This window comes from Poecilia mexicana, unplaced genomic scaffold (assembly GCF_051168715.1).
Source record: "Poecilia mexicana isolate PSO_F unplaced genomic scaffold, ASM5116871v1 scaffold_10, whole genome shotgun sequence".
Classification (NCBI taxonomy): Eukaryota; Metazoa; Chordata; class Actinopteri; order Cyprinodontiformes; family Poeciliidae; genus Poecilia; species Poecilia mexicana.
Window position 1 is genome coordinate 103821 of NW_028263379.1, and position 12032 is coordinate 115852.

The 12032-nt window shown below is 39.2% G+C and overlaps 1 protein-coding gene across 2 annotated transcripts in view; it reads right to left on the reverse strand.

Annotated features, from left to right (window-relative positions):
- The window catches only part of abhd18 (abhydrolase domain containing 18), a 32864-nt gene extending 21287 nt beyond the window's left edge, over nucleotides 1-11577 (reverse strand). The window contains exons 1-11 of one of the 2 annotated variants that reach the window (XM_088009264.1): nucleotides 11372-11577; nucleotides 8471-8576; nucleotides 7477-7561; nucleotides 7295-7395; nucleotides 5386-5461; nucleotides 4034-4176; nucleotides 3391-3423; nucleotides 3107-3245; nucleotides 1964-2053; nucleotides 734-835; nucleotides 338-504 (exon numbers count right to left, since the gene is read on the reverse strand). In XM_088009264.1, coding sequence (XP_087865390.1) covers nucleotides 338-504; nucleotides 734-835; nucleotides 1964-2053; nucleotides 3107-3245; nucleotides 3391-3423; nucleotides 4034-4176; nucleotides 5386-5461; nucleotides 7295-7395; nucleotides 7477-7561; nucleotides 8471-8562 — 1028 coding nt within the window. In that variant the 5' untranslated portion in view covers nucleotides 8563-8576; nucleotides 11372-11577. The remainder of the gene's footprint in view (nucleotides 1-337; nucleotides 505-733; nucleotides 836-1963; nucleotides 2054-3106; nucleotides 3246-3390; nucleotides 3424-4033; nucleotides 4177-5385; nucleotides 5462-7294; nucleotides 7396-7476; nucleotides 7562-8470; nucleotides 8577-11371) is intronic. The other variant, XM_088009265.1, reaches the window with a different exon arrangement.
- Nucleotides 11578-12032: the final 455 nt, after the last annotated feature.

A 12032-nucleotide genomic window follows, 5' to 3' on the forward strand; every position in this document is an offset into this window, starting at 1 on the left:
TTTCAAATCTAGGTGCTAACACTTTGTAAGAGGAAGTAATGATTTTAAAGTGAATAATAAAGATTAGTTCAAAACAGTGACATGCATTAAGTTCTTGAGAGGTGGACAGCTGCATGTATGAGAGTATTTTTATGTGCATCAGTTCATTTCTTTATCCTGTGTTTCTAGATCTTGTTTTAGATTAACATACTGAGGATTTTGGCTTCCTGTCTGAAAAAATACTTTTATTAAACTATAAGGATTTTTTTTAGGAAATGTAACATTTATCTGCTGGCTTTATTCACTGAACTCTTATTATTGACTAAACAGATGTACTATGGTCTCAAACAACAATTACCCGGTAACAGTTCTGCCGCTGCTGAATAGTGATGAGCCGACTTCAGACTGCGTCTCCACTTTAACGAAGCGACCATCTTTGATTGGCAGAGCTCCATCAAGGCCAAGCAGATTCCCTAAAGAGTCCACATTCCTCTGCAGTTCTGTTCCCATCTTAAAAGAATCAGCCTGACAGGCAGAGGCATAAAGAGGAAACAATAAGCATAACCCTTTGCTGTGGGACGAGGTATGTATATTTGAATTTGCTCACCTCACTAATTAACAGATTTTTTTAAATTCAAATTTCTTAAACATTATGGAATTATGAGATTATTACTATTCAATCCATGAAGGTTGTGAATAAATGGAATTGTTATGCAGTAATTCAGTGATGTTGAAGGAACGATGAGAAGTTTACCCCACAGTACTCCAGCAGCTTGATGATCTCCGTCTCATACACTGAATTAACTGCATACTGCTTCTCCAACTCGGCCCAGTTCACTGCTCTGCTAAGCACACCCTGGACTCACACACACACACAGACATTACACCAGCTCACTCTTAGTTTGATGGAACAACTGAAGGAAAACAGAAACACTAGTTGGCAGGCCTTCAACCATCCATTAAAGCACAAGTTCAGGGTTTTTCTTTAGACATTATGTCATTTTATTTTTGTATCTGACCATCGCAGGCGACACTGAACAGCCATAACACAAGTCAACCAGCTGTGGCTGGACAGCTGGTTCAAATATAGTGAATAGGAAACTTGTAGCCATGGAATTAAACTTGGTCCATGTTTTTGCCGAAATTTGAGCCAAAATTTTTATTTGATGGCGTTTAGATTTTTCAGCAATGGACATTAGAAGTTTTTCACAAACTGCTGAGGGATGACAATATTTTCTTCAATCAAGAAAAGTTTAAAAGTTCAGTCACTCTGGGAGTAATAATAATAATAATAATAATAAATAACTATAATTTTTATTTTACTAGGTTTGTCCCACTAAGATCTAAAGATCTGGCTGCGAGTTGGTTAAGAATGGCGGCATTTGGTTAAAAACACTCAATTTTACCACATAATTACATTAAACATACATTATGTTAATTATATATATATATATATATATATATACACACACATATACACACAAAGCCACTCAAATTAAACAATTGCATTTCTGCAACTTGAAGAATTTGCACTTTTAAACTAACAGCACTCTTGAGCTGATCCCACCAGTTTTCAGTAGAGTTGGGTCTGGATTGGAGGAAGTCTAATAAATCCCAAACTGTGGAGGAGAACATTGACTTCTTGGAGGACGGAGTTTGGCTCCATAGAGTGCAAATATGTTGCAGATTCTCATCTCAACATCTCTGCACTGAGATTGCCTCCAATGATTACAAGCATTGCTTTGCCCCACACCACCACACTGCCTCCACCCAAAGCTTTTTGGTGCTGGAAAAAATAGTATTTTGGAAGGTTTTCATGGCCATAGCACAAATACTCAACTCATAAATGCATTTTCTTTATGAATGTGAAAGATACTTTCTATGGACAAAAGATTTATAGAATATTGTTACAAATAATCAACCAGACGTGTATTTCCTTGCTTTTGTCCTGTTTATCTGCAGGATTTTAGAAACAATGCCTTACCGTGGTGAACACACTGGAGGCAGTAGACCACGACAGACAGGGAATCAGAGGAATCGGTTTGGGCCAGTTAGTCACTGCCAGAGACGCCATCTAGACACAAAACAGGGTCCATGATCAAATGATCGGTACATAGAAATCATCTCATCGTAACGTAGCCTTCTTTTATTTTCATTATTCAAAAAGATTTTAGTAACTTTATGGAAAGATGGTGAAAGATGACTTTCTTGGTGATTAGAGTGGGAAAAAGACTCCCTAGGAAATAATGTGGCGACACTGGCTGGTATCATTTTATCAAATATGTCTGTCCATAGAGCTTCAAGGTTTAGTGATTGGCTGTTTGGAAACAGAGCAATTACGCCATCAGTTCCAAAAGTTCACTTTGGAAATTAGCAACAAGTTTACCTCCTGCTGAGTATCGAAAACACAGTAAACATGTTGCTGGGATCAGGCACAGAAGACGTCTGGAGTTGTTTTTGTGCAAAAAAGGTTTTATTTATCTTTTCCGCTGAACGTAATAACCCAGCTTGTCTCACATAACGCGCCACAGCAAAACAAAGCAGTAGACGGATTCAAAAAGGCACATTCAAGGAACATACATAAACATCGATGTTCAATGGCATCTTGGAATTATCAGCACTGCAGGTCAAGGCAGGAAATAGACAGGAAAAACATTGTTTCTGTGTGTTAATGTCCACAGGTACCCAACACAATCTGTTTATCAATTATTTTTATCCGATATCTTCCAAAATCCAAGACTGAACATCAGTGGATAACAGACAACCACGTCCAAAAGCAGCATAAAAACGGATCCGCAGGTTTAAACAGTGATCAAAGACAAAAAAAATCATACAAACATAAAGCGGTCAGCAAAAAGTAGACTTCCCCATCACCCACTCACTAAAGTCACCACATGAGCAACAGGTGATCTACAATCACTAGCATAGATGGCCTCGTCTTCTCAAATATTGCTTTTGACATAGAAATACCAACATTGAAACTTATTTTAACATGTTAACAAAGACACAGGACAAAAGGATGTTGCCGTTTTCATATGTTCACACCTGCTAAATGACTATAATTCACATTTTTTCCTAGCGTTTGCCACAAACAGTTTCTCCAGAAGAACATATTCCATCTACTCACATATCCTCCCATAGAGATGCCAGTCATTCCTAAGGGCCAGTATCCTTCTCTCTCCAGCCAGCGCAGCAGCACGGTTGACTCCAAGATCAAAGCCCCTCCCATCACAAACAGGTCCGACACATTCTTTAGACACGACCTCCTGAGGTATAAAAATAACTTGATGTTAACTGGCGGGTCTTACAGCTGTCAAATACTATCTCATGTGCTACTGCCATGTTGGGAAATCTCAGATTATTATCTGCTTCTACAAAACAGGCCACCACATGTTAGGAGAGTTCACTCACAGTTGATCTTTGGGTTTACGATAGCCATGTGATCTGTTGGTCAAGGAACATAAAAGATTGCATGTTACTCCAAACTGTGCATCGGTTTGGTGAGGCGTTCTTCATCCTGGTCCTCCCAGAAACAACCTGAGCTGGGAGAGAAATCTTTGAAGCATCTGCATCCATGTATTTCTATTAAACACCTTCTTTCCACTGCTTGTTATCAAATCAAAATAAAGCAAGAAGACTGAACAAGATCAAGAGCTCATTCATTCTTTCAAGCAAAGTATAACCTTGTCATATCCTTAAAAATACAATGCAAGGTCAATTAAAGCCAAAGTTTTGTTGAAATAAAGTTTATTCTTTACAAATGAAGGAATTTATGCACAAATAATAATAAGCTGAGAATGTTTTCATGATCCCAAAGACGGATCTTCAGGTACATAATTACTTTTGGTTTATTAGGTACAAAGTAGAATAATTTAGGGACTATTTTTCCAACCAAATACCTTGAGCTTGTTAGGGGGTACCACTTCTCTACACAACCAAAACTAGGCCAGGAGTATCAAACAATAAGGGAAGTTCAATCATCTAACATAAGCATTGAACATATATACACTATTAAAGCAGTTTAACAAAGAAAAATGTAAATAAATGTATTTACTTGTGTATATGGACACAATGCCTGTTTAGGCATATGCTCAAAGACATATAAAGGATATAATATGGATTTTCCAGAAGCAGAGAAGCCATTCCTGCCTCCTTGATCATGGGCCTGGCCATCAAGGTCCGACGACGCCAAAAAAACTACAAACATAGAAAAGACAAACAGAACAGAATGAGGAAATCTCATAGTATGTCTGATGTGTAGTTCTGCTTGGACTGTCACTGGAGACGTGTGAGAAAGATTACTGCTGCAAAGCTGACTGCACTGTTTTTTGTTTTGATTTTTTATAGGATATTTTTGGCCCAAGTGACCTTAATTTGATAATGAACTGACAAGATGGTGGTTTATGAAAGAGGGAGAAGTCATGCGCCAAAGGTCAGTAATGGGACGGGAAGCTAATCCGCAACAACTGCTTTGCTAACTGAGGCTTCTGTACACACGCCTTTCCACTGCGCCACCCAAAGCCAACTGCACGCGCACACACACATATATATATAAATTATATTTAAACTCTTTTAATTTAGTTCTAAGTAATTTTATTCCTCCAAGTATTGTTTTCTTTGGAATGCTTCAAATGAAAAGAACTGTGTGACAACATCATCTAGACACATGAACCTCTCGGTGCTTTGACTGCTCCTATGTTAGGAACTTTAGTTTAACTTTCGACAGGCATGCTATTTCCATCATCTGAGAAATATTGTCAAATTAAGATCCATTGCGTCACATCCATAGCTGGAAATAATGATGCATGCTTGTGTTTCATCATGTTTGGATTATTGAAATTAATTTTAAGCAAGTCTCAGCAAAACCTTCATACAGTGGTTGCAAGTTGTCCAAAAAACTGCTACCAGCGTTCTGACAAAATACTCAAGGTTTTAATATGTGACTCCAATCTTGATGTAAATATACAGACTCTCATTTTTCCAGAACAAATAATTGTTTCATAATTTTTGCTAGAGTTTGTTATAAATGTATTAAAATTATGACACATTGCAACATGCAATGAGGTACTGCTGTAAAGTTAACGACACAAGTAATTGTTGCCCCCTGCTGGTCCAGGAGGGGTGACCCAGTAGGAAACCCAATCTACTGGGTTTCCTTAGACACTATATTGAGAATACTGCATTGTTTGACAACTAGGATCAATTGGAATTGATGTATGATTGAATTGAAATGTCTTTTTTGTAAAGTGCCTTGAGACAACATTTGCTGTGAACTAGAGCTATATAAACTGAACTGAATCTGTATAATTATGAAACCCAGTGAATATCAAATGATTTTGTTTTATGACCTGAAACAAGAAAACTCAGACATTTAATAATATGGAGATGAAAATGCAGAGAGCTTACATGATCTCCAGTCCCAGCTAACTGAATACATACTGGTCTGTTCCTCTGCCACCTCTTTGGTACAATAAATTGGAACCTGAAACAACACACACACTGGAAGTACTGCTTACCCATCAGAAAAACACATTACTATATGTAAGCTAAAATAAGAGTTAAAGGGACAAAATAGATTTTATTGTTTTCTAGTTTAAAACATTACTCTGGATGAAAATAATCTGCTACAGCATGGAGAAAAGTTTAATACCTTCTTTAATAACTTCTAGATCCATGTATTTTCCAAGAATATTTCTCAGTCTCATTCTTACATTCCATAAGTCATTATTAATCATTGTCATATGACAATGTGTATGATAAGCTACAGAAGCGCAGCATTTCTGCAGCTCTAGAGTTTATTCTATGTTTATGATGCTCTTCAAATAGTTGTTGTAGAACATGTCTGGATAAAGCTTTTATCCAGTTGTACTTTCCAGTGAGCACTGTTTGGGCCAAACTCCAGAAGTGACAAGAACATCATTACATTAGAAACAGGGACCAAATGTCCTCGCAAGATTTCAGACCAAGGAGTGAAAATGATTAGCAAAAAGGGCCAGATGTTGACACGACTGTGTTCAAAGAAGAAGCTGGAGTCGTTACAGCTTAATTGGCTCCACAGATCTAAGAATGATCACCGGAACCAGGGCGCACCACTATCATTTTAAAGATATGAAGAAATGTTTCCAGAGGTCATGAAAGGGGTCAATCAGCCCCACACATTCTTCTGATCAAACAAAATTGGTGTCAATCAACTCAACATCATTTGTGCAGCAAAAACTTTTGCTTGTGCCGTTTTGGCTTTGAATATATTAATGAAAGTTTAAAGGTCAAAAGGTCAACCAGCATCCCCACTTTTACAAAATCAAACAAATTTTGTGTGGAATGTTTGTGCTGTGCTGATCACAAACGTTTGACACAAATTTTGTTTGATTTGAAGAAGGTTCTCAGGCCTTTCTAGAACCTGAGGAATATATTCAACAAGTACTTTTACTTTCAAGACTAATGTATTTTTAAAAGAAAGTAATTACTTTTACACAAGTAAAAATTTTAGCGTAATAGTTTTTACGTAAGCACAGAGTTTGAATATGTTCTTCAACACTGTCCAACCTGCAGTCTGAGAGCAAAGTTCCTAACAGAGAACTTTGCTCTCAGACTGACTTCACTGCTGGTTCCTAGAGGTTCTAACATTAGAATGGGAGACAGATCCTTTATCAGGCTCCCCTCCTGTGGAACCAGCTTAGTCTGTGAGGTAAACCCCACGTCTACTTTAAGTCTAGGCTTAAAACGTTCCTTTTTGGTAGAGCTCATATTTAAACACAGGGCAATGTTTCTTAGACTAAAAATTGGTCCGGTAACTTTTAGATGTCTCTCTCCTTCAGCTCCCCTGGCTCCAATATGAACTTATTAGCAAAGCTTTATAAAACTTCACTGCATGCTAGTGAGGCAGTTTCACCATTTAGTGAAACGATAAATGTCAAACTGGTGGACTAAAGGGTCACAAAAGTCGTCTGGGTAACGTGGCAACCAGACAACAACTCCTGTGTTTCTCAGCAAAAATCTAAATTCAACTACCCAGTTGCGTGTGGTGGAGAAGAATGCTGCTTCTGTATGGCTCCACTTCTCTCATCCTAAGGGTTTAGGTTATCTGTGAAGATATTCTGCTATGTTAGGCTGCTGGAGGACAAACTTTATTCTTCTACAATTATATGGTATTATATTTAAACTAAAAAATCGTAGCAAAATTAAACCACAACTTATTTTGATATTTTGTAAATATGAATTAAAAATGGTTTGAGATTATCTAAAAACTCAAAGTTCTTATTATACTAAATGCAAATGTTTCCATCACAGATTCAAAGGATCACCTGTTGGGTACCTTGCTTTGACGGCCTCTTGTGGCAGGATGCCTGGCACCAAATGCTCCAGTGGAGAAATGAAGAAACCATCATGGATGTGGCAGTCAGTGAGCTCCTCTGTCTAGACAAAATGCAGAAGAAAAGATGCTGAGAACACAAAAACTTAGTACCAAATATGTTTTAATAAAAATCCACAACAAACCTTGTTTACATAAACAGGATAATCCACAGGCACAAGTGTCTTGCACTTCTCTCTGTCTCCAATGATCTTTCGAAACTCAAAGATTCTGCAAAACACAAAAAACAAGGAATGAATGTTTGAAATCTGTGTATATTTAGTGTTGGGAGGAATAATGGAGGTCATAAATATCCATTCAATAACATTGTCTGCTTATGCAAGATCAAGGTCAGCTTGGTGAGAGCGGTCCTGGTACCGAGACAGGGGGTCAGGAGCAGGTCCGGCGGCATGGGCAGGCATTGCCCGCCCACTGTGGGCCGTACCCAGGGCTGGTCAGGAGGCAGGGAGACAGTCATCCATCATGTTCTGAGTCTGCAACCTGAGTCGCAAGAAGCTGCTTGGGCAATTCCACAATTGTTCTTAATACCACAAACTAAAAATGATAAAGAGCCTACTAGGGCTCTAGTTCCCCCCTGCTGCCATGCAGTCCTCCTCTGCCACCAGATCCAACTCACTGGAAAGTCACCAGTATCTCAGTTCTAACTTTTCTCCTCACTTCTCCTCTGGAAAGTTCCACACTCAGCAATCCTCAAGCTTTTAACTCAATAATGTTTACAAATTGTATACATAAATATATCCATAAATCCAAACTTTCTGCATTTCAGCTCACTCCCTTTCTGATCCACTCGCCTTTCAAGGAAGAAAGATAACCCTTTCCATTTTAATTCTCATTAGCTGGTGTTGTGTCACAGTCAGGTTTCATGCAGGTAAAACATCCTTAAAAGGTATCTGTCTCAGGTGGAAGGAAAAGAAGCATGGCTTTTTCTCTTTCGGATTATATAACAGGGTATGATGAAGAGCCTGAAATAGACAGGTGAACCTTTAACATAGTGGAATAATAAGTGGAATATTCAACCAAAGTTATTTTGGGAGTTTTGCATTATTCTAAGAATGTAAGCTCCGACATACAACAGACAACTAGTAAAGAAACTTCTAGGTTTATTTAGGATTTTGTTACCTTTTAAGGTCTTCGGGCTTCCCCCATCCCCCAATGAAAAGTTTGGTGAGGAGAAGCCTTCTGTAAAATACATCCAGCCGACTCATACCCATGGACTAGACCTGGACTACACAGAGAGACAGGAGCCGCCTTCACAAAGTAGATCAACCAGAACTTTATGGTACACAAATGACTACAAACTGAAGTCAAAAATGGTGTAAAAGTGAGAAACAGAGGGCGAGAGGGGTTGTGTGCAAGTTCAGGACAAATGTTCAACATTTTATTTATGGCCGACCAGAGACTAAATATGTCACACACAATTATTAAATATATCAAACAGTCTGTGGAATGTCAACATATGTAAAAACAATTGTAACTAAACAAGTATATTGGCAAAATGAAGACAGACAGCAATGGGAACGCGCTAATTGCCTGCTTCATTCACTTGTGTGATACAGTGCCCACAACAGATGTTATGCCGAGAAATGCATGTCCCAGTGAGAAAGGTGAGCAATACTGTGTTCGGTGACAAGCTAGTTAGCATCATTCCAGAGTCTATGTGGATTTTTCCTGTCTCTCTGCTCTTTTTGCAATTACACAACAAAAGCAATATATTTATTACTGACAGAAATTCAAAGTCTTTATAAAATGATTTTAAAAAACAATCTCCTGTCCCTCCTAACCTGTGAAATTAAAGCTACAGTATGTAACTTTAATTACACAAATATAAATATATCCATCCATCCATTTTCTAACACCCTTGTCCCTTAGTGGGGTTGGAAGTGTTGCTGGTGCCTATCTCCAGTTAATATTCCGGGTGAGAGGCAGAGTACAGCCTGGACAGGTCATACAACCATGCCCACACACACCTAGGGAGAATTTAGAGAGAGACCAATTAACCCGACAGTCTGTGAGAGGAAGCCGGAATACCTGGAGAGAACCCACACATGCACAGGGAGAACATGCAAACTCCATGCAAAAAGACCCCGGGCCAGCTAGCTAGCTAGCTAGCTATCTCTCTCTCTCTCTCTCTCTCCCAGAGGCCTGGGAGCTTCAGGTTCTCCTCCAGTATCTTGGCTGTGCCTAGAACTGCACATTTCTGGACTGAGATGTCTGATGTTGTTCCTGGGATCTGTTGTAGCCACTGCTCCAGTTTGGGGGTGACTGCCCCGAGGGCCCCGATGACCACAGGCACCACTGTGGTCTTCACCTTCCAGACCTTCTCCAGTTCCTCTCTGAGGCCCTGGTATTTCTCCAGTTTCTCCTGCTCCTTTTTCCTGATGTTGTGGTCACTTGGTATTGCTACATCCACCACAACGGCTTTCCTCTGTTGTTTATCCACCACCACAATGTCCAGTTGGTTCTCCATTACCATCTTGTCTGTCTTGTTTTTTTTTGTTTTTTTTTTTACAGATTTGTTACAACTGTCAAGATGTTGTGACTGTATGGTATGAGAGATCATGTGAGAAGAAAAATCCTCTGCCCTCTCCCAGTGCTCTCTAGAAACAACCAATCAGAGGCAGTAGGCGGGTTTTAGCGCTGCAAATCAGAATCTCATATGGCTGCTCATCCTCTCACTCTGTGCTATGCTGGAGCTTAGCACAGCCTGTTGTGAATGCTAAGTCTAGTTAGGCAGCTAAACGGTTATCTGAAATGACAAGTTGTTTCTCCACCATTAGCATATTTAGCAGTAAGCGAATGAGGTTGATTGACAGCACTAAGACCCTCCTCCTGGTTCTGATTGGATGTTTTAGGCCGGAGCGTTGCATTACTTTAGCTAGCAATAGCAGCTCAGGGAGGAGGTGGGGGAAATTGATCTTTTCACAATTATCTGTCTCATAGCAAACTATCATGACATGCTAACAGCTTTAACAAATATGGAGAAAACATATTTTTTTATTAAAGTTATATCCTGCAACTTGAAGAAAATGCAACTATGTGGCATTTTTTGAGAAGTCTGGATTGCTTCATGTATATTTTGCAAGTTGCCTATGACTGTTGCTGGTGGGGAGAGACATTTAAGTAAGCTAAAACTAATAAAAAAATGTAAGCAACCTATTTGCATAGTGTATGCAGACTGTTGCATGTAAAATTCATTAGCAGTAAATATTGTGCTAGTATCAGTATTGAACCAAAGAAACAGAAGCAGTTGCAAGCCTTTAAAATTGTGGCACTTTTGATGGGTCAAATAGACTCAAGAATTATAACAGCAGGTGAGCAGGAGGGGGCCCAATTTCATTTTTTGTCATGGGGCCCAAGATTCCTGGCGGCGACCTGATTGCAAACCATGAGCTGAGAACATATTCATCAGACACTGATTGTAAAACGTTCGACTCATGTGTCTCAATAAAGATGTCAAAACCGTATTTGTTTCAATTCATCTGCGACATAAAAACCCATCATTTTAGGACTTGCATGGTTAAGAAACATGATAATGTTACTAATATCTTTAAAAGTTGCCTCTTCGGTCATATTTGAGTCGGTTTTCTCATCAAGAGTTTAGAGCGACACGCGTTCCCGCGACAGGGCCTGCAATTCTCGGCATAACACATTTTTCTTTCATATATTTTTGTGAAGCAGCCCTCAACAAATCTTTAACCCTAGCTCCAGATAACAACACAGTAGAAAGGGATTTTAGGACAGCGCTGTGACAGAAACGAGACAAGAAAACCAGAACAATCGGAGAAACCGAGATGACAATGTAGGTAAGGTAATGAATGAAGGTCAGCGAGCGACACATCGAAAACCTGACACTCGTGTCGCTTATTACACAGACATACAGACATACATACATACATACATACATACATACAGACAGACAGACAGACAGACAGACAGACAGACAGACAGACAGACTGCCCCTCCTGTGCCAATGCAAAGTAGTAAAACACTTGTTAGAAAGCTGGTCAAAGTTCAGCTCACTGTTAGAAGCATGACGGAAGCCTGCCGGATCCATTATAGTCAAATGATGAGCAGAGGACGGTCACGCTACCTCAGAGCATTCTTACGAAGCTTAGGCTGCTTTTAAGGTTGCAGAAAACTGCGGCCGGACCTCTGGGTGGAAGGAAGACAACCGAGTAAATTCAAGCTCCGTCCAAATGGATTTTCGTTTTTCTTTTGATTGTCAGTAATCGACAAATAGGACCGCGGCCGCCACCAACTGGACTGGAGTATGAAACAGTAGAGGAACAGAAAAAAGCATCTTGATTGCGATTCTTTTTTTCTTTTATTTTGTTTTACTTTCTTTTGCTTTATTTTGTATTCTTTCGTTTTCCTTAAACTCACACATTAGGGCTTTTTCACAAAACCAGGATAGCGGATTAAGTCCGGGTTTTCCGGACATCTTGGTTTAATTAAGCCTCAATTCGGTTTCACAAAAGAGGTAACACCTAAATTACCATGGTGATTCAGACCAGACTAACTGACAGGCTTAGATAAGCCTGATGCCTGATCTGTTCAGTCAGCGGTCACACCGAACAGAAACCAATTAGTTTTGTCCGTCATTTTAAAACTGATAATTGTATTTTCTACCACTGTAAAGTTAAAATAATAGTACTTGACTAAACACCAAAATTAATTAGTG